A 22,002-nucleotide genomic window follows, 5' to 3' on the forward strand; every position below is an offset into this window, starting at 1 on the left:
CGGAACCGAGCTAGAGCGGCCGCACAGGTGACTCTCAGGCCGGTGCCATCTTGAGTGTGGGCGCGCGGGGGGGGGGGTGTGTGTCCCCGCTCCCAGCGGCCTGGTCAGCCTGTGAAGCCGTTTCCTCGCCTGGCGTTTAAGTTGAACTCGCAAGCTGGTCTTGACTTTAGTTTTCAGGCCTTAAGCCGCGAGTTTTAACTTGACATCCGCCCGAACCTAAAATGGCCGCCGTCGCCTCTACCAGGGACTAAGGGGGCGGGCGCAGAAGGGAGGACGGAAGGCCACCGCGGCCTGTCGCAGAGGGACGTCTCTCCAGCCCGCGACCGCGGCCGGTGGCGGGGCGGTTCCGGTTCGAGCGAGGGGGCGGGTCCCTTGACGCTGCGCCTGATCCAGCAAGGACCACGGCGGGACGGGTCGTGCTGTCCGCGGTTTGTTCTCACAGGATGTTGTGAGAGTGAAGCGAACCCGCTGACGGTGTGGAGACGACTGCCCTCGGGGTCAGCGGAGCCCCCGCTCGCAGCGCTGCTGCGCGGACGCCCCACAGCGGGCCGCGGAGCCGAGGGCCGTCCCCGGCGGCCGGAAAGGGGGTCGGTGGGAGGCCCGGCTCCCGCGCGTGGGTGAGCGACGGCGGCGGGGGTCGCTCCTGTCCCGAAGCGGCGGGAGCCGGTGCCTGTTGGGGGCGGGCGGGCAGCCCTCGGCTGGGCGAGCTCGGCTCCGGTGGGGCTGCGCGACCGAGGCGGGTTCGAGCCGCGACCGGGGCCTCGGTCTTTAGCGGCCGCAGACGGCGCAGGAGGAAGTGAGGCGAGGGGACCCCGGCGCGCGGTGACGCGGCGGCTGCGCGTTCAGACGCTCCGTGTGGGGCGCTGCGGGACGCTTTCGCGCCGACTCCCCGTCTGGTACTTTGTTGTTCGCGGTGTGGACGGACCGCGCGTCACTGCCCCGCCCTCGCTCGACCGCGGCCACCACATGACGGAGGGGACAGTCCGGGCGCGGCCACCACCGCCCTGTTCTGGAGAGTCGGCTTCGGCGCTCAGTTCGTCGGCGTCCGGGACCGCAAGCGCCGCACCCCGGGACGCAGCCCGCAGCGGCGCCGCCGAGGCCCGAGGCCGGCTCGGCTTTCCGGACCCGCGTATTCGGACGCGGAGAGCGTCTTCGGAAGGACTCGACGACTCGCGCGTCTCGGGTTCTTCTGAGCCCGTCCCTGCTGTTCGCTGTGGCGCTGAGGCGGCCGTCAGCCCGTCAGCCCGTCAGCGCCGCGGGCGCGCCTGGAGTGCGGCCTTCGTAGGGGGCGGGGCGGGGACTGCGCGTCGCTGTCCCCGCGGGGCGCCTTCCTGAGGACTGGGGTGGCTGCTCCCCGGGCCGAGCGTCGCGCCGGCCGCGCAGAGGGACTGATGTCCTCGTCGTGAGGAACGCTGCCAGCTCGGTGAGCTCTGAGCGCTCTGCAGTGTTGCACGTCCGCGGAGGTCACACGTGTCGCACGTGTCACACATGCCACCAACTCACGCTTATTCCGCGGGTATTTCAATACACGTGCGCCTTTTTCCGCCTCAGGTTGGGCTGACCACTGAGAAGAGGAGGAGGAGGAAGACAGTCACTGCCAGTAACTGGGCTCAAAGGGCCCGATTACCACTGTTCCTTTTTAAGCGAAGACGCTGGGAATGTTCTCTCAGATTTACAAAGCGCCCCGCCCCCCGGCAGCCCCTGCGCGTCTCAGGCCACTCTTGTGTGAAGCTGGACGCGACCAAATGACTCTGCGTGTCCCCGAGTCCTCTAAGGCGTTCCCGACACGTGCTCGGTTTCCTGACTCAACACAGCGCACGCTTTGTCGTGTCCCGACTCTGCCGGCCTCGGCTCTAAGGCCTGGAAACATCCGCAGACAAAGCAGGGTGGATGCCCTGTTCTCACAGGCCTCAAACTTTAGGGGTTGACGGGTAGGGGGAGAAACGGACACTAAGAATACAAATGAACAAAAGTCAGTTTGTACAATTTAAGTTCTATTAAAAAATAAAACAAGGTGTTAGAGGAGCAATTCCACTCTGCCCTTCAAGATTCTTCCGGCTCTGCTAACAAATTGAGAAAATCAAATCAAACAAAAGTTTAATAACATGTATACGTCCTGTACATATGGGAAAGGCCCAGGAAAACCAAATAACTCCCCAAATGACCAAAACCATCACCTTAAATACCATCTCCACAGAAGGGGTGGAGGCGGGGGCGGGGCGGGGGGGGGGAGCATTTTTGAAAGTTTACCAAAAGTCCAGTAAACAAGGATAAGGTTTAAATTCATTCCTCCTCCATTGATAACAGTTTCTAGAGATTTATGGTCATCCCCCTTTTATGAATGGACCTTTCCCTTCTACATGTAAATCTCTCTTACAAAACGGTAACTTCTACTCAGTTTTCAGAACTTCTCCTGGGTTTGCCGTTTCTTAAAAATAATCAGTGTAGAATAGTCAAATAGGTAAAAGAGCATATCTTGGAATTTAATTCATTTAAGCCAGACAGCAACAGCGTGTCACACATGAGGAAACCAATGTACAGAGAGGTTATGATAGAATAGGTACTTGGCTAGATGTGATCAGGAGATGGGATATTCCAACCATTTAAAAAAAAATTATGTATTTCAGAGACAGCAGGAACACAAGCAGGGGAAGGGAGAGGGTGAAGCAGACTCCCTGCTCAGTAGGGAACCTAATACAGGGCTTGATCCCAGGACCTTGGGATCATGACCTGAGCTGAAGGCAGACATTTAATTGACTGAGTCACCCAGGTGTCCCCCGGGACTTCCCAACCATTAAAAAGACAAAAATGCAAGAAACTGCTGACCACCACCAAGGCACAAAGAACTGGAAAAGACCCCTGGAGGATATGCACGCATTCCTCCCTATAACCTGCAGCCTTACAATAACCTATGCCTTAATTATAATACATTTGCATTGCAGTTTTCTCCCCTCTGAGGAAAGATGGCCGCCAGGACAGTACTGACAAGGGCCATATAGGGCCCAAACTCCCCTTCTCAACAGCTAGGAGGAGTCCCTCAGATGACTGGAAATACCCTTGATTGGAGACCATCCTAGCTATGATCCATAAGCCATACAAGGATAAAAAGAAAAGACACTAAGACTCTCAGTATGATTGCTGTCTTGAGAATGTACTTTCACTTTTATAATAAACTCTTGCTTACCTGAGAGTTTGGCTCTGAATTCTTTCTTGGCTGAACTCAACAACCAAGGTCTACACAGAAGCCAGGAAGGAACCTGCCACTAACAGTTATTTCAACCAAGTCACACAGCTGGTAATGTCATAAAGTAGTTTGTGTACAGATTTCGTATTCTTAACTACGGTAGCATACTGCTAATGTTTTACTGAGCAACAAGGTAGGGAGAAGACAGGAGAGGAAAGGGAGTTACTTTAGATGGAGCTCCGAAGACAGCATCACTGAAAAGGTGATGTGACTCTCATATTTGCCCGAGAGACTACATTCTACCTTTTAAAAAAAATTATATTTGAATGGCTTCTTTCTCTACTGTACGTTCTACAAGGAAAAGAATCTCTTCTTTGTTCATTGATTGATCCTAGGTGCCTAGAAAAATGCCTAGCTCAGGAGCTCAACAAGTATTAATAAATGAATTGTTAGAAAACCACAGGCCCAAAATGGTGTAACTTGGGCTGAGCCAAACCAGGCCTTTGCCTAATCTAGCTACAGTTTCAACCCTCCCCAGTAACGTAGCCTTAAGGAGTTAGTCAGAAATTCTCTGATGGGTGCCAATGGGTCTGCCACATGGACCCTCCATCCCTCACAGGAAGATGAGATCATCCGCATGATTAGTGCCCCCTCCTAGTGAGGGGCTTGGTTAAGCATCTGCCCTGGGATGTAGCCTGGCATGGGGCTTCATGTTCAGTGGAGAGCCTGCCTCTCTGTATCTCTCTGTCAAATAAACAAAATCTTTAAAACAAAACAAAACAACCCCCCCCCCTCGGCCCCCCAGTCATTCTCCCTAAAAGAAAGTGACCTTGCCTGGAAGAATCCTTTTTTTTCTTTTTTTTTTTTTTTTAGCAATAACTTTTTGCCCCACCCCCCTTCCTATAAAAACCTTCTACTTTGTACAACTGCTCAGAGCTCCTTTCTTCTTGCTAGATGGGATACTTCATTCTTGAATTGTTTAACAAAGCCAATTAGTTCTCCAAATTTACTTGGTTGATTTTTTTTTTCCACAGAATTAATAGAAATATCAAAAGATATGCGCTAATCTGTTAACAGTCCCTGTGGGGAGTAGGGACCAGGGATTACTTCTTTCGCATTGTGTATCTGCATAGTTTTATGTGTTACCATGAACATATGTTACTTCTGTAATTTTGAAGTTAATTTAATAAATAAATAAGGAGCTGAAATGAACAGTTAGATTGGAAGCTCTTGCAGTCTTCTGTCTATAAACCAGCGCTCATGATTATTCATTAGGTGGTAATGTTGGGGCGGGGCTTGCAGTAGCATCTATGAAGGACTTAGGAACGACTAGAGGGTCAGTGTGGGCATTTCCTAATAAGGTGTAGATGGCAGTTCCGTCAATGTCACACACTTCATCTGAGAAATAATGACAAGTGATTCTCTGCTATATTCTCAGTTCTAGTTTTTTCTATTTTCTCAATCTAGTTCAGGATAAGTTAAACATTATTTGCCCCATTTCCTTAAAAATAAAAGTCCCTTTGCCTCCCCACTCCCACGAGTCTTCCTGCGTGACCATGGACCACCTCGTCTCCCTAGTTATTCCCCCTGCTCCCTGCACATGCTCACCCGAGTCTGTGCTGTAAATCGAGGACACAGCGGCTACCTGGGGCAACTGAGTGTCCCTGGGACAAAGGGATGGCATAAGTAACTGTCCCCTGGTCAGCAGACATTTTAAAAACAAGCATACAAACAGATCCCAGAAATTTCAGAGCTCCTCCTTCAAGCTTTTGCCTTTCCTTTTGGCACCAAAGGTTTTAAAAATTCTTTTCCCTTTTTCTTGCAACATCTGTTTTCTTCACTCTTTCTATATACTTCTTTCTCACTGTCTGGGGAAAATAGACTCCAGGGACATTCTCAGCAGCAAAGGCCACACCGGTGTGTACAACCAAGTGGACAGGAAAGAGCAGCACCCCTGCTGCTCCCTGCTCCTTTGGTAAGAGGCGAGAGCGCACGAGGAGGGGCTTACTGGTCTTTCTTGCCTTCTCTAAGAAACAGGAGAGCAAGAAAGACCTAAGGGAATCAGGCAGAGAGGTGCTGAAAGCAGAGTCGCCCTACATGAAGTAGGTAAGCAGGGCATTTTGATCACGGGAAATCAGAGCAGGGGAGGGCACTTACGTATTACATGAAGATGTGATCTCGCTAAGAGAGTTTGGGAAGAACGACTGAAACAGCAGCCGTCCTCAGGGGAACTCTCACAACAGGGACAGGGCTGGGGAATAAGCCTGGTCAGGTTTCAGTTCGCTGGCGCTCTTCTGCTCCCCAGTGGCCAGAGTGATGAATGGATGAGCAACAAGTGGCGTATCCATGCAACGGAACATTACTCAGACCCGTGAGAAGCACTGACACATGCCGCGGCCTGGAGGAACTGTAGGACATGACATGAAAGAAGCCGGACACAAAAGGCCACATATTGGATGAGTCCATGTCTGTGAAATGTCTGGGACCAGTCAATCCACAGACACAGCAGATGAACGGTTGCCAGGGCCTGAGTAGAGGGGACGTGGGAATTGCCAACTGGTATGGAGTTTCTTTTCCGGGGGATGAAAACGTTGGGAATTAGATAGTCGTGACTGTTGCACAACCTTGTGAATATACTAAAAATAACTGCTGAATTGTACATTTTGGAATAGTGACTTTCACAGCATGTGAATTATTTCTCAATAAACCCCACATAATGTGTGTGAGCAGGCACACGTGTGTACGTGAAGGAGCACGGGTATCCTTTTCGTGTGGCCACTGTGCAACAGCTGTACCAGAGGGGGACTCCGCATGACCAGCAGGTGCCTTATGCCAGACTCTCTTACTGAAACTGAAGTAACAGGAGAGCTGTTGCACAAAGTTAATTTGCAACAGATCAAGAGAATGGCTTCTCAAGCCAGGACTCCGGAGCGAGGGTGGATGGGCTCCTTTCTTTTAGGGTAAGGAGGACTATCTAGGTGGGGAAACCTTGTCATGGGATGTAGAGGAGGGTGTGAAGTCGCACATGTGCTTTAAGGAGCAGGCCTGTCACACATCGGAGTTGTGTGAGTGAGGCTTGTGCTCCTCCTCGGATGGAGATTTTTGAGATTATATTGAAGTAAACGTAGTTGTTGGTCGCTCTAGAAGTCACCCCGGGGCCCTCTGCACAGTGGAAGTCAGAGGTTATACTCAAACTGGTCTGGTAGTCTGGACCCGCTGGAGGCCTTGTCAGGGCAGTCACTGTCACTGGAGGGGCAGCTTCAGTTTCCATTTGCCTGAATTGAGAGGTCAGCTGGAAAGAAGTGCTTAAGGAACAATGTGAAACACAGGTGGGTGAGTACAAGCAGGTGGGCAGTAAAGGTCAGGTCTTGGGGTCTAGCTGGTGACATTATTAAAAATCAAGTGTCAGAAAAATGGAAAATCAATTGGGAAGAGTCATAAAGACAGGGGGGCTCAGTGGGTTAAAGCCTCTGCCTTCGGCTCGGGTCATGATCTCAGGGTCCTGGGATTTAGCCCTGCGTCGGGCTCTCTGCTCGGCGGGGGGCCTGTTTCCCCCTCTCTCTCTGCCTGCCTCTCTGCCTACTTGTGATCTCTGTCTGTCAAATAAATGAGTAAAAAAAAAAAAAAAAAAAAAGAAAGAAAGAAAGAAAGACTCAGGAACAAAACAAGTAGCTAGACTCAACTAATTTCGATGAGAAATGACTGATAAGCTTGGCCTTCCTTTCCAAAGTATCCCATTAGATTTCTGGACTTTGCAGATACCTTGAGTTCCCCAAACTTCCGTGGGTCTCTGTTTCAAAATCACCGAATTAAAGCGGATTCCTTCATACCCAGCACTGGAAATAAATGAGCTCTGAAAGTTAAGCTAATTGAAAAGCAACACTTCCTGACCCTGCCCTCGTGGGATCTAGGCCTTGATGGGCAGCTCCGTGTCCCACCTGGTGCAAATGGTAATAGTCGTGCTCTGTGGGCTCGACTTCACGGTGATGCAATAGGCCAGAGCTCATTACACAGCAGACTTCAGACACTGGCGTATTGTAGGCAAGGGGGGGAAAAAGCTGACTCATGAGAGATTTATTCTGGTTTTGAGTAGCAGTTACCATCCTCCAGATTGCAAATCACTTATTTCAGTGGCCTGAACTACCGACCTAGAGAGATTGAAGGCTTGGAAGAGAAAAGGAGAAGAGAGGTGATATTCACATTAAACATTTCTTTTCACGGTTAATTAACTGCAGGGTTTCTATATTGAGTGGTCATGAGTTTCAAATAAAAGTACTTTTTGCGTGTGTGTGACACTGCAAAGTCTGGTAAATTGGACCTCTGGTAATCAAAATATTTCTAAATGCCTTGAGAGATCATGATTCGTAGTAACTTGAGATGAATTTAAATTCCTCAGATTTCAGAGTGGCACATTGTTCTCTCTTAGTCTTCCCTGAGGTGGTAACTCAGGAACTCATCATCTCTGTGTCTGGGGACGGTATTTGTGGTGGGGACAGATGTGAGGAGAATGGAAGGAGGCTTGAGGAGGGCAGAGTACTTGTGATCTGAGGATTTGTATAGGCCTTTGGATAGATCCCTCTCGGATAGAATTTGTATTGCTTATCAACTGCTGAGTCACAGACCATCACAAACTTAGTAGCTTAAAACATGACCTGTTTTTTTGCTCATGAATTTGCAAGGGTTGGGCAGGGCGGGGCAGGGCAGGGCACTCATCTTGGCTTCTGAGGCCTCGGCTTCGGTGGCTCCAGAGCTGGGGCTGGAATCCTGGGGAGGTTCATTCACCTTAGCGGCTGACTGCTTGGTTGTCTGCTGTGTCCTCCGCTCTGACCACCTACCGCAGCCCCTCCACATGGCCTCTCCCTGTTGCTTGGCCTTCTCACATCATGGCAGCCGGCTCTAAGAATGAGTATCCCAAGAGAACAAGGCAGCATTGAAAGGACTTTCTTTGTCTTAGCTTTAAGTCTTTCTGACTTCTGCTTAACTCTACTGGTTGAAACAGTTAAAAAAAGTCCACTCAGGTTCAAGAGGAAGGGTATGGATTCTGTGTTTAACTGGAGAATTATCAGTGTAACTTTGTAAGATGCGCATGTGAGCCGGAATGCGTGGGGCGGGCATCTTTTGAAAATACCACCTGCCGCATCAGCCCAGAACTCGGAAACTTAAAACAGCAGCACGTTATCACTTTTCACAGGAAGTCAGCTTTCTGTAATTGACCGGGCGGTCCCTCTACTGGTCTTTCTTGGGCTCACCGGCAAGAGTGCATTTGGGTGAGCTGTCTACGGAGGGAGGAGGTGTGCCCCAGCGAGATAGCTCAGATGCCTGGGCTTCTCTTCCAAGTTCTCCACAGCCTGTCAGTATCAGGGAGTAAACCACAGGGCAAAGGCAGCAGCTGCAAGTCTCCTGGAGGTGTAGGTCCTAGACTCAGACATCATTTCTGCCATGTTCTGGGGGTCAAAGCTGGGTGGTATGTGAGCCCAAATTTAAGACGTGATTAAACAGAGTCTGTCTGATGGTGGGAAGAGCTCAAGAGTATCATGACCACCTTTCTCAGTCTTTACATATTGCCTTTGGGCCACAATTATTAACATTCTGTTCACATGCAAAATATGCTCCCTCCTAGCCCAAAAGTCTCATAACATTATGTCATTAGGCTGTGGCTGGAAGTGCAAGATACCATCACAAAATCATACTCAGCAGAGGATGAGGCTTCCTGGGTGTGGTTTTCAGGTTCTACTTGAGTTTGGTTCCTCTTGATTCAGAGACTTGTGAACTGTAAGAGGTTATCTGCCACCTCCCCTGTCCACTTCTACCCAACAACCAGTGGTTGGGAGAGGAACAGGATAATCACCAAGGATACTCTCATTCCCAATGGGGAGCAGTGGGAGATATGCAGAAGTTATCAGTTCATCACCAATACAACTCTTGCTGGGCACCGGTGCAACCGGGAGAGTCCCCTTCCCTCTGGGGCCAAGGAAGGCTCTTGAGTTGGGGCCATGGAACGTCAGAAGCCTGAAGACAGTCCATTTCTTGGAAGGAAGTCTGTTTCCTTTTATCCTTCTCTTCAGGATTCTCATGGAATTTTAAATTCCTATTTCTCAAGAGTTTTTCTAGATTACATCAAGATAGAAGTCACACCCATTTTAAAAAATGGTTACTGTATTGTAGGGAAAAATTCACTGTAGCTCAGAGATGTTTTCTTCTATTTTGGCTATGGCTCTTGTATCTTTCAACTTTTTTGAATTTTTATTTATTTGCTTTTTGGAGAGATAGGTGGAGGTAAGGAGGAGAGCCTCTTAAGCAGGCTCCATGCCCAACTCGGAGCCCAGGGCTTGACGCGGGGCTCCATCTCACAAGCCGGAGATCATGACCTGAGCCAAAATCAAGAGTCGGCTGCTTAGCTGACTGAGCCACCCAGGCTCACCATTCCTGTAACTTTTTAAAAAGACTTTTATTGGAAAACCTACCAGCGAAGTGTTGGTGCTCTGATTTTTACCTTCTGTATTATTCTTATTTAATCTACATTCTTGTCCTCTGTCTCCTTACAGAGCTTTTTGACTTTTTCTTCCAGATTACTGATTTTTTTTTCTCTCAGTCTTCTTTCCTTCGTGCCTCTCTATTTCAGGCCCGTCTTCATTCCAGACAAGCAGGGAGGTGCTGCCGGACTCCAAAGAGCACACAGCACTGAAGCCTACCGCATTACCGCTTTGGTGCACTTTCAACCTGGCGAGAACGTGTATGTGCCATTTTTGGTATCTGAGGAGGTTTCAGTGTTTTCCATATTCCCATCAAACGAGCAGTGAAGACGCGAAAGGCCTACGCTCACCTCACTGAAAACCTCCGTGTCCCCCAATGCTTGGCTGTGGGAAGACTTGCCGAGGCAGCGGCAGGGAGTTGGGACAAATCCTGCGGGTGCCACTTGGAAACGTGGCGAAAACCTGAAGATTAGTGTATGAACCTCGAGTCGCGTTTCAGGACCGGGACTAGGCAGCTGGTGGACGCTCCTCCGTCACAGGAAACAACGACTCTGGGAGCAGGCGTGCGGCCGGGTCGGAGAAAACCCGTTCTTGGCTGTGCGACCTTCTGACGACGCGCCGGGGTTCGCCGCGCGCCCCGCGGGCCTGGAGCGAACCCCCCGCGCAGCCCGGCGGGAGCCCCGACGCCCGCTGCGGTCACGCGCGACTGTGGCGGTGGCGGGTCGCCTTGTGCCGCCTACGTCCCGCGTCCTGCCCGGAGCTTCGGTCGAGGGGCGGGAGGCCGGAGAGCTTCAGCTCCGTGCGGAGAAGCGTGGGGGGCGCTTCGCCCGCATCGGGCAGGGACCGGCGAGGGGACCGGCGAGGGGACAGTGTCTCCTAACCCGGGTCCCGCCGGCACGGCGGCTCGGCCGTGGGGCGGCGGCGCTACGGTAGCGGAGGTGAGCGAGGGCCGCGGGGCGGGCCAGAGGGAGGAGACGGAGCGGGGAAGCCGTGGCGCCGCCGCGGGCTCCGGAGACGAAAGCGCCCGCCGAGACGTCGTCGCGGCCTCAGCCGCGGCAGCTACGGACGCGCGGGCTCCGGCCAGGCGCCGCCTAGCGAGGCCCGGACGCGCGGCTCGTCACGCGGCGCTTCGGAAAGGGCCGCGGCCTGGGTCTCGCGGCCTCTGACGTAGCAGGACCTTCGGACCCTCCCCTTCCTCCTGCGGCGGAACTTCCCCTCCCAAATGAGGTGACGGTGAGTCCGCGCGCGCCTGCCCGGGAGTCCCGAGCTCCGGATCCGTGAAGCTCCCGTCAGGACAGCGACGGCGCCGGGAGGGAAGCACGTGCACCTCGGTGCCCGCCCGGCCGCCCGCAGCGGAGTGTTGCCCCCTCGGAGCCTCACCGCCCCACGCGTCCAGGCTTTGCCTGCGGCTAAAGAACCCGGAGCATGTTGGAGTTCCCCGGCTTGGAACCCGCAGCCGCGGCACGTACCCGCCGGACGCACGAGCTTGGGCCCGTCTCCCCGGGTCCCGGCCGCGGCTGCTCCCCCGGACCGGGGCAGGGCTCGCGTCAAAGGCTCGTTCCAGCTTCGAGGCGCTGTGCTTAAACGGAAACTGCGACAAGGAAATGGGTGCCTTCAGGAAGATGGATCAGGTTGTGAGGTCGAGTCACTCCCCGGGAGCGCACCTGCTTCCCGACGCACAGCGGGCGATTAAGACAATCTGTTCACAATATTTAAAATTTTTATGTGTTTGGTCTCTCAAACCCATAGATACACTGAGTTCTTCTAAAGGCCCTTTCCAGCTCTATTATTCTATGCTTAAAATATAAATCAAGCCAAATAAATACTGTAGTAGACCACTGAGGTTTTAAAATTCCAGGACAGAAGTCTTATTTTTGATCTGTGTATTTCCCTCAAAGCCCAGCATTACTCCTTCCATAGCAGGGACTCAAGGAACTCTCTCTGTGTTACGGTTATTTGTTTTGCTGTGTTTGTCAAGTATATTTCCAACACTGTAACATTAATGAGTTGCTTTCAAAATTCATTATTGATTATAATGTCTATTTCTTACCACCCAAATCTTACAAAAACAAGAAAACAAATGGGAAACAGGTGAGAAAAATATGCTGTTCCTTAGTTTTCCTGCGAGATAGCTTTTCCATACTTTAGATGACACGAATAATAAAATTTAAAAACCCAATACGAATCTAGTTTCACATGCACTGACAGACATCTCAGGCTTTCTACCTTAAAATCAGAAAGACAAGAATTCAAATTGCTGAAGAGATTCTACGCATATGTCACATGATCTATGGCACATGTTCCATTACTCACCAAAAACTAGTTAACTTTGGGAAGCAGCCCTGGAAAGGAAGACGGCATGGGAAAAAAAGGATGATATTCTTTGCATAAACTTGAAAGCCACACACATCACCTGGAGTACTCGAGTTTACAGGGAAAGCGCAGGGAAAAGAGAATCCACACACACCTACACAAGCAGGTGTGAAACACATTACATAGAAACACATGACTTTCACTAATTCATTTGCACTTTATCCTTTTTAATAGAAATTAAATTAGTCACTCAATGTACATAATGTAGTGTGTTTTCCAGGCTGGATGCTTTTCAGCGTTTACTTTTGTGTCTCTATGAATAGCACGGGAAATGTTATTCACCATCCAAGATGTGGTGAACAGGGTCTAACTATATGTAACAGAGGACAGAGGGATCAGAATTAATTTGTAGCTAACAACACTAGAAAATAAAAAAAACAAAAACACAGACCTGCAGTAATATCCACATGCATTATTAGCCAAGATTCAAAGTTAACCCAACCCACACAGATTTCTTCTAAGCTGAGAGCACACACAGAAAGGGATGACTTTATCGAGATCCATAGCCATAGTAGTAAGGCTCATCAGGGCGGAATCCGTAAGCTGTGGCAGGGCGTCCAAGAATGCCAACTGGCTGGCCAAAGCCATCCATTCCAAGGCTGGAAAGAGAAAAAGGTGTGGTAAGTTATATTGTTCATCACCCAACCACAATGTAGGCCAAGGGAGTCTGGGAACTTTACACCACCAAGATTTTCTTCCTAGCAGCAAAAGTGATTTATGTGGCTATCATTAGGCAGGCCTTTCTCTTGTGTGCGTGTGTGTATAGGTATACACACACACATATGAAATATACACAAATATACATATACATTATATAATATGTATAGTATTAATTTAGTCACAAATATGTGTATAATATTTACTTCTAACAATGTGTTAAAAAGTGGGAAACCTCTGTCATCAGGTGCTACTCAAGACAGAAAGGAGGCCAGATCAGAAGAGCTTTAATAAATTACATTCATATATGGCTTTTATGCTAGAATATGAAAAGATGTTATGTGCTGGCAAGTATCAGTAATACACTGCTAGGGAATGATAAAACTAAAACTGTAGTAAGATGAGTTTTATTATTCATCATAAGATCATCTTTTCATATGAAGATACAGTATTATTAATAAGGACATGCATTTTGAATTTTAGTAGTAAACTCTAACCTAGGGCCAAATCATACTATAAGCCTAAACTAAAAGAGTAAGACAAGGAATTTTACAATATTTAAGTTAGCCAGATTTGTTCTGCAAATCCTTCTCTGAGTCCTCAATTTAAAAAACCCAAATAAATCATACATGTTTCTTTTGAATGACAGTAAGACAATTATAAATTTTGTTTCAGTTTATTCTATGGAAATAACAGAAGCCTATAATGTTCAGAGTTATAAAGATACTTGAAGCATGGATAACCTTTATTACTTTAAAAATTATTCTTTCATCTACTGATAGATTTAAAAGAAAATCTTTTCTCCAAAGCACTTGTTAAGGGTCAGAGAATTCTGCAACACTTAGCAAAACGACAAGAGACTTATTTTGTCAGGCGGAGATGGCAGCTATGACATGCCCATGCACGGCTCATGCAGGGAGTGCTAGTGAGCTCATGTCTGACCAAAGGGAACAACTTATGACGCAGAAACAGAAACTTGGAAAAAACAAACACATTTAAATGTTTTAATATTAGAGAGTATACTAGATGGAAAGATACTTTATCAGCAAAATCTCAATATGACTAAAAAATAAAGAGGCACTAACTTCCTCTCACAACTCAAAAGGAGATTAAAACACAAAAGTACTATTGATTAAAAGGCTGTTTTAAATAACTTGTGTATGTGCACGTGTGTGCACGTGTGCACCAAGACGGACTGCGTACTTAATGTAGAGAACTAGAATATGTATAGGGCGTATTATTCATGTGAACTTACTGCTCGGGGAAACGGGTTTTCTGAGATAAAAGTTTTACGTTAGCATTCGTTAGTGAGTGATCCTAAAGAAAACAAACTTTTCGGCTCCTTCTAAATAAAAAACCGTGTCTGTAATTCCTAAAAGTTGACTGACATGTTTTAAGTCTGAATTTTATTTTGAAATGGCGAAATATAGGCATGTCCTTCCTACTTTGGTCTCCTGGGAAGACATTTTAATTTTATGATGAAGCGAAACACTGCTCTAGAGGCAACTTGATTAAAGAAGTTTCAGGAAGTAATGCAGCCCATGAACTCAGATACACCCGTGTCAGTTAAAATCGAGGGAAAGCTGGCCACTGGCATTCTTCTCCTGAAGCCCTTAAGGCCAACAGACACTCACGTGTCCCAACAACTCTCAACTATGGCTGGTGGGACAGCTCATGACCTTCAACTCCTCCATTTTTCATCTCCTGCCCGCCTGCCCCGGACACTGGCTGGATTTTTAGCATCTCTTCTGAGCCGAAGAGCAGGAGACTTAGGTTAAACTCAAGTTAATTTTGTCTTTGTTTCTCAGCCTAGAGGTTTTCAGGAATTTGGGACCAAGAGGCAGCGTAGACTGGCAGAGAAACACACGAAGGCAAGTGAAGTGCAGCAAGAGGACAATCCCCAGAGGGGAGGGTGCCAGCCATGTTGCTCCCCAGAGGCCACTGTCCGTAACTCACCTAAGCAATGCTTTGGGTGGCCTGTAACTCTCTCAGGAATATCAGACCTTTTGTCAGGCTTGTGCTCACTGAGGAATGGCTCTTAAAGTTCTGAGAGCCTAAGGTCACTACACGTTCAAATTGCAAAACTGTATTTTATTTCTATGACCAAAAGGAAATCGTATTCCCACGTGACTTGACACCAGGGAAAAGGATAAACTTAGACATTAATCGATCTGCGTGGTGTAAATAGAAAAATGGATATTCTGTTTCTTAAAAAATGTCAGTCACATTGTTGGTAAGAATTTGCACCCCGAAGTCCTCTAAGGTAAGACTGGATCTTGAACACTGAAAATTTACTCAATAAAGTTCTATTTATGTGGTCAGCACTTCACTCAGAGACAAAAGTGTGTTCAGGCCAAAGTTTCTAGACTTCCACTGATACCGTTTGGGAAAAAATTTTAAGGAGAAAAATTAGAAACTCTTAAAGTGAGTTTTTCTGTAATTATCCACCATGTATCACAGATGCACTTGCTGTTTTAAGAAAATTAAGTCTGAAACATTATGACCAGTTTGGATGGCACTTTGATGTAAATCCTAGGTCCTTTTATATTACGAAAGATCAGCTGTATCTACATAATTAATATCTTTTAAATAAAATTCACTCGGAAACAGAATAGCTTGATTATTTAATCTCTCGTTTGGTTCTAATTTAGAGGGAAAATTAGATTTTCAGGATGCTGAATCCTGAGGATAGATGTTCTCTTGGGATATGTGGGCACATGTTGTACTTTCTCCTTTGAGATAAAGATGTGGCCTTGTTAATGTTGAATCTGGTTCAAAATGAGGAGAGTAAAACAGTAAGTATTCCTTTAAACAGGAGCAGATTCTTTATGTAAGTTCTAGAAGGGGACAGAAGCTGTGACTATAAAAGGGAAGTGCGGCAGCAAAAACTGTGCTTTCCTGATCCACTCAGGACTCAGAGGCACTGGCACACCCTCGCCAGGAACCCCAAGAACCAGGGACACTGAGCCGTGGTCTGCTGTTTGCGTTCTTGCCCCGTGGGACAGCTCCCCTTCAGATGAGAGTTGAGTGTTTATACCGGGTTTATATGTACCTGCTTTCTTCCTGGTACCCCTAACCTCCACAGAAAGGGTGTGTCCCTCTAGATCAGAGAATGCCACTCCTAGACCGCTTTTTTAAAGTAGAACTATGTAGTGTCATTTAACCACTATCCTCAATGTCCAGATGTCATTTTTTACCTTTAAATTAGCAAACATAACAAAATGCAATCTCTTCTTAAAAACACATATTTCTAGCTCAAAGAAAATGGTTCCTGTTTGCTGGGAAAAGGCAACCAGGAAAGGTGAGGCCCCCAAATCCTTCTGCTACTAAGTTTTATGTTCCAAGAACAGTGATTTGGGGGTACCTAGAAAGGAAAGTGACAAATTCTTCATGAGTAAAAAATTATATTTGAAATTCAACAATAAATATAAAATCACATCTAAAGCTTATCTTTAAACAAACATTTGGAAATCTAATAGCATTCAGCAAGCAGGAGACGGAATTTTCTGTAATAGTGACAAGGCTTCAAACAATTTTTTAACAGCATTCATTGTATTTCTAAACTTGCAGTAAATTAGGGAGGGGAGAAAAAGAAATCCAGGCATGACAAGTGATAGTTCCCATGCAGCACATTACAAGGGGAATGGCAGCCAGGAAGGGGTCCGAGGCACTCTGAGGCTCTGACTGGACTTCTGTGCCAGAGTTGACATTCCTGTAGAGAGGGAAGGAAATCACCTACCTCTAGCTGTTTGTGAGGCTTAATTAGTGCATGTTTGTAAAGCACTTTGAAATCCTTGGATGAAAAGTGCTGCGTAAGTGAAAAGTATTATCATTATTTTATTAAAATTAAGTAAAAGCAACACAAGTCTTTATCTTCTTTGAAATTCTCAAGTCAGAAAATGAATGCAGAGCAAATAACGAATATATCAGAGGATGCTACAAAAAATAAACAAAAAGTAAATTCAAGCCGCGTTCTCTTAACGTAGGTTCACAGAATCTTTGACTTGGAAACATGTTTGGAAATAATCTAAACTACGCTTCCATTCACAACAGCCTCGACTGGGTCTACAGAATTCTTTGCAAACATCTCCATAAATGGGAATCCTCACAAAGCAGCTCATTCCATTCACGGGCCCATCAAACTATTACAAAGTTTTTGTATCTTGATCTGAAATCTGTTAGTTCTAGAATTATCCTCTGGAACCACAAAAGAAAACGGATTCTTCTTTAATGAGGCTTTTTCACAACTCTCATTTAATCAATCCTCATGATATGGTCTCTGGGATGTTTACCATCTCATTTGCTCTCTAAAACAACTTTGCTACTTTTCAATGGTTATCTTAAATGAAGAAGTGAAAATAATGTGATACTGTATTTATTTTGTGGTCTGAAATCAGCACAGAATATAATGAGATCCTGTTTCTAACTCTCTAATACCATAGGCTAAAAATTCATTGATCTCAAATTTTTAAAGGAGTCCTTACCACAAAATGGCTCACATTGAATGTGTGTGTATGTGGGTGTGTAGTTGTGTGTATGTACACACACAGACACACACATGAAATTTTCATGTTGCCTTTCATCTTTTTGGTGTGGGTCTTTCTTCAGGAATTCTATTCTCCCTAAAATAAAATCCTTTGTGACAATATTTATATTTATAAATATATTTGTATTTATAGAGGGTAGTGATAGAGTGTAGTGATTTTTCCTAACTGCCTATCTTTGTGGTCTACAAAGAAGTTTGGAATTCTTTTGGGATTCTGAAGTGAAAGGACTTAACATAGGCTAACTTTCTTCGGAGGAAGCTTTCTAGGATATTATAGAGCTGCATAAAATGATCCTATAATAGCTTTCGAGTTCATTCTTTTTATTATTCCAATATATCAATCATAGAATCAAAATCAGTATTTTATTATCTAAGATTATAAATTGATCAGTAATTTCAGCTTAACTATAATTTGTCATGAGAAATTTAGAAATATGAAATTGTAGTAGTGCAATGTAATAGTGATCCTTTGTAGCCAGCCATCCATCCATCCATCCATCCAAATGGACATGAGTTCCTACAATGTGTTAAGTATGGTGTTGACAGTCAATGTTAAAAGAAAAATGTGGCACTGGGAAGCCAATAATAAGACATGGTCCTTGACCACAGACTGGAGGCGACTAAACACAAACCGAATTCCTGTAATATGTTGTATTACCCTAGTACTTTTATAAATTACTACAGAAGAATAGAGGAGCAGCAGATATTGACTATATGGTGAGAGTATGTATAAGTTGTTACAAAAGAATCTAGGGTGCTAGAAAGTCTTTAAAGAAAATACTTTAAAAGATTTATTTATTTATTTGCGAGTGAGCGAGCAAGCAGCAGGGAGAGCAGAGGGAGAGGGAGAGAGAGTCCCAAGGAGACACTGTGCTGAGCCTGGAGCCCAGTGCGGGTCTCAGTCTCACCCTGATGACCATGATCCCAGCTGAAACCAAGAGTCAGACACTTAACAGACTGCCACACAGGCACCGCCAAAATACTTGTATTTTAATGCGTCTGTCACTTCCTCACTATGTATCTTTTTACTTTATTTCCTATGAAACTGTAAGTACTATACAGGGGTAAAGACGGTCACTGTCTCATCAACTGCTGCGCCGCTAACGGCCAGCTTCGTAGCGGGCACGGAGGCCTTCAGAAGAATTTCACTGTGTGAACGGACGGATCTACAAGGACAAGGAGGCCTCACAGGTGAGGAAAGATGCTGCAGCCTGAGCGCGCAAGAAGGTGCTGAAGAGCAGAAGCTGCTTACGTGAGAAGCCTTAGGGTTCCGGTGAAAGCAGGTGACAGGAGAGAAGGCCAGAAACGGAGGGTAAGGCGAGACTTTGAAAGCTCTTCAGATGCCAGGCTAACTATCCACTTTGCAGAGTTGTCTATGGTTTTTGAAAATGGGGAAAACTTACTTCTGAGTTTTAGCAAGAGAACTGTAGCAACTATGGGTGTTAAGAGACAAAAGCTTGGGGAACATTTAAGAGAATATCATGGCTATCCATACACAGAGTGACAGGAGCCCGGAGAGGCAATGGCAGAGGAAACAATCAAATATGCTATCTTCCCTGATAAAAAAATGCTATCTTTTCTCTTTTGAAATCAGTTTAGTTATACTTCTACCATTAAAAAAAAAAAAAGATTTTATTTATTTATTTGTCAGAGAGAGAGAGCACAAAGCAGGGAGAGCAGCAGGAAGAAGCAGGCACCCTTCTGAGCAGAAGCCCCATGTGGGACTTGATCCCAGAATGCTGGGATCATGATCTGAGCCACTCAGGCGCCCTATACTTCCACCATTTGAGAATGAAGGAAAAGAATTTCAAAACTGGCTGAAATTTTAGAGGTTATAGTTAATTGGAATGAAACAATTTTGGCACTTTCCTGCAGGCTTCATCAAATAACTAAGAGGGTGTGCTGTTCCATGCAGGTGAAATCAGACTGTACAAGTACTTTGCCTCTGCAATCAATAGGCTGAACTATGCTGTCAGAAAAGAATTTTTTTCCTTAAAATTCCTATATGTAGTAACAAGAGAAGTATAGATAGAATGATCTAATGCCTATAAAATTATACCTAGCAGGGAACCTGGGTGGCTCAGTTGGTTAAGCAACTGCCTTTGGCTCAGGTCAGGATCCTGAAGTCCCAGGATCTAGTCCCGCATCGGGCTGCCTGCCTGGTGGGGAGTCTACGTCTCTCTCTGCCCCTCACCACTCTCATATTCTTTCTCTCTCATTCTCTCTCTCTCAAATAAACAAAATCTTAAAAAAAAAATTCTACCTAGCATTAGATCTATTGAAATCTAAATGCCTGTAATTTATAAACCAACCACTAGATGGAGAGCTTGTCTTATCACTGAGTATCCTTAGCTTTCACAAAGTTTTAAACCAAATTTTACCAAATTTAAACTCTCAGCAAATTCCACATTGACAGAATATGGTTTCCACTGCTTTCTCATATAGTCAATGCTCTCCTTTTATGAATTTGGGGGCCTATGAAAATGATAGAAGATGCCAATCATCTGGGTCACGGAAAGATGAAACGAACGCGCACGTTAAGGTACTACTACTATATGACAACCTCTAAAATTTTCATTGAACGTGTCGAAAGCCTCTGTTTCTATAAATTTGTACATAATACATATTTGAGGCTGCTGAAGGGTGTTATTAAGCTTGAGCCTCTGTATTAGTGAGTAGATGAGCACAACTGAGCCGTCTTATGGTGAGCTTTACCAATACATACCAAGTGTTGCTATCATTTTCCATTTAGTTTTTATCACTAATCTTTTATATGCGTGAATATCAATTTTCCTTTTATTATGAGAAAACTAAATGGCTAATGAATCTTAAAGAATCACATTTTAGTGAAATCAAACCAAGTAATATTTTTCCAAAAATCAAGGCCAAGTGATATGAGTAGTGGGAGGCTGTATTTAAAGTGTTCATCTGGAATTTATTTAGAAAAAAAATTTTTAAAGACATCTGTCATTTCTAAGGGGAAATATACCACCTTGGGGACAGATCCTTTCAACTTAGTTACTATACTAAGATGCTTCAGATAAAAACTAATTTGTAGTAATGATGGAAGAGGCATGTATAAAATAGTCACTGATTTATTCCAAATGGTAAAGAAATTCCACTTCACTGATGCTTCTCTAATTTCATTCAATTCACACTTCTCTTATAATGCATCTTAATCCGTTGTTTAACCCATCTCCAGGGGCTATTTTATTTTTTATGTGGAAGTATTATAGTTGGCACTTTTTCATATTATACCACTGCATTAATTTTCTAAATTCCTTTTTATTTTTAAAAATCTTATAGTGTAATTGAGATTCTTCTATTAACTCTAATTCTTCAGCATCTGCTCTTACTGTTGTACCTGACAATTCAACTCCATCACATTCCTTTCTTCATGAGCTTTACAGTTTTTTACTGTGTTCAACTTCAGGGTTTTTGTTTTTGTTTTTGTTTTTTGTTTTTAACTCATTATTTTTGCCTGTCTGTTGGCCCTTAAACATGGAAAATATTTCTACAGACAGGTTCTGTATTTGTTTATAATATATCAAGACCCTGGGGATTCCATTGTCCTGGAACAATTTTAATGACAATTTCTTGGTTTGGGGTTCCCTGAATTAGATGAATAACATAAATTCTGAACCCACTCATGCACACGGAGAAAGCTTATGCTTTCTCTTTCCCTTGGATGACTATCCTCCTAACCTAGGGCCTTGGAGCCAAAGATAAGTTTTGGTCACTTTTCTAGGCTGGTGAATTAAGATTATCTAGTCCTTTTTTCAGATGACGAAAAAAAGGCAGCCCACTGAAGTTCCAGGCTTTATATATGGAATTTAATTTCATTCTCCTACAGTATATAACCTATACTTAGTTCAATATATTCTTGTGGGTGGTTATTGTGGGTGTGTGTGTGTGAGAGAGAGAAAGAGAGAGAGAGAGACTTATCTTTGTGAATCTGGTCATGAATTATGAATTTTTTGTTACATTTTATCCATCTTTTCTATATGTCTACATGGGGAGGGCCTTCTAAGTCAGCTCAGTTTAACATCTTGCTGGAAGTCCTTTCCATTTCAGTCTTATTATTCTGCTCTGCACATTCAAGAAAAGAATGTTTCAACCCTGTATTCTGGTACTCAGAACTGGCTTGCCTGAGAAGAACAATGACTTGAAAGAAATAATTGGAGCCATGAGAAGATATTTTCTTTTTCCTTATTTGTAGCAATAAACCAAAAAAATACTCTGATAGGTGCCTAATGGAAGCTGTCAGATGTGATTATCAAGCCAAAGTGATATTTATTCAAACCTATAATGGTCTCAAACTTTCCTTAATAATCTTTTAATGAAAGTATACCATCTAGTCATCTGTAACTTACATTTCTTCAGTTAAGTCCAAGGACTTCTTGAAATTGGCAGTTCTATAATATCAAGCAGTGCCTCATTCCATACCACCAAATGTTAAGGAAACTTACTGAGCTGCTTAAGTAACCCCTAGGTCAATAAACTGAGTCATTAGCACCTCCTTTGAATAATTGTTTGTCTGTTACTAGCTCAACATTTATATAATCTGTCATAATACCTTGGTTTTTTAAGGTACAAAAATTATGGCTGTAGGCTTAAAGAAGAGAATATAACATAAGTAGCAATGTTTTCACAGTGATCGTTTAACCAGACTGCCTGGTACTGAGTGAGTTAAAGCCTGAACACCACAGCTAATTACTATGTAATGCTAACCTTAGTTGCTGGTTCATTTTGAGACTCTTTAAAATATG

At 45.1% G+C, this 22,002-nt stretch overlaps 1 protein-coding gene across 1 annotated transcript in view; it reads right to left on the minus strand.

Annotated features, from left to right (window-relative positions):
* Nucleotides 1-12,176: 12,176 nt before the first annotated feature.
* KIFAP3 (kinesin associated protein 3) overlaps nucleotides 12,177-22,002 on the minus strand; it is a 178,659-nt gene continuing 168,833 nt past the window's right edge. Inside the window, exon 21 of the mRNA XM_004756680.3 lies at nucleotides 12,177-12,629. Coding sequence (XP_004756737.1) covers nucleotides 12,521-12,629 — 109 coding nt within the window. The 3' untranslated portion in view covers nucleotides 12,177-12,520. The remainder of the gene's footprint in view (nucleotides 12,630-22,002) is intronic.

Source organism: Mustela putorius, unplaced genomic scaffold (assembly GCF_011764305.1).
Source record: "Mustela putorius furo isolate JIRA1106 unplaced genomic scaffold, ASM1176430v1.1 tig00000785_pilon_pilon_pilon, whole genome shotgun sequence".
Taxonomy (NCBI): domain Eukaryota; kingdom Metazoa; phylum Chordata; class Mammalia; order Carnivora; family Mustelidae; genus Mustela; species Mustela putorius.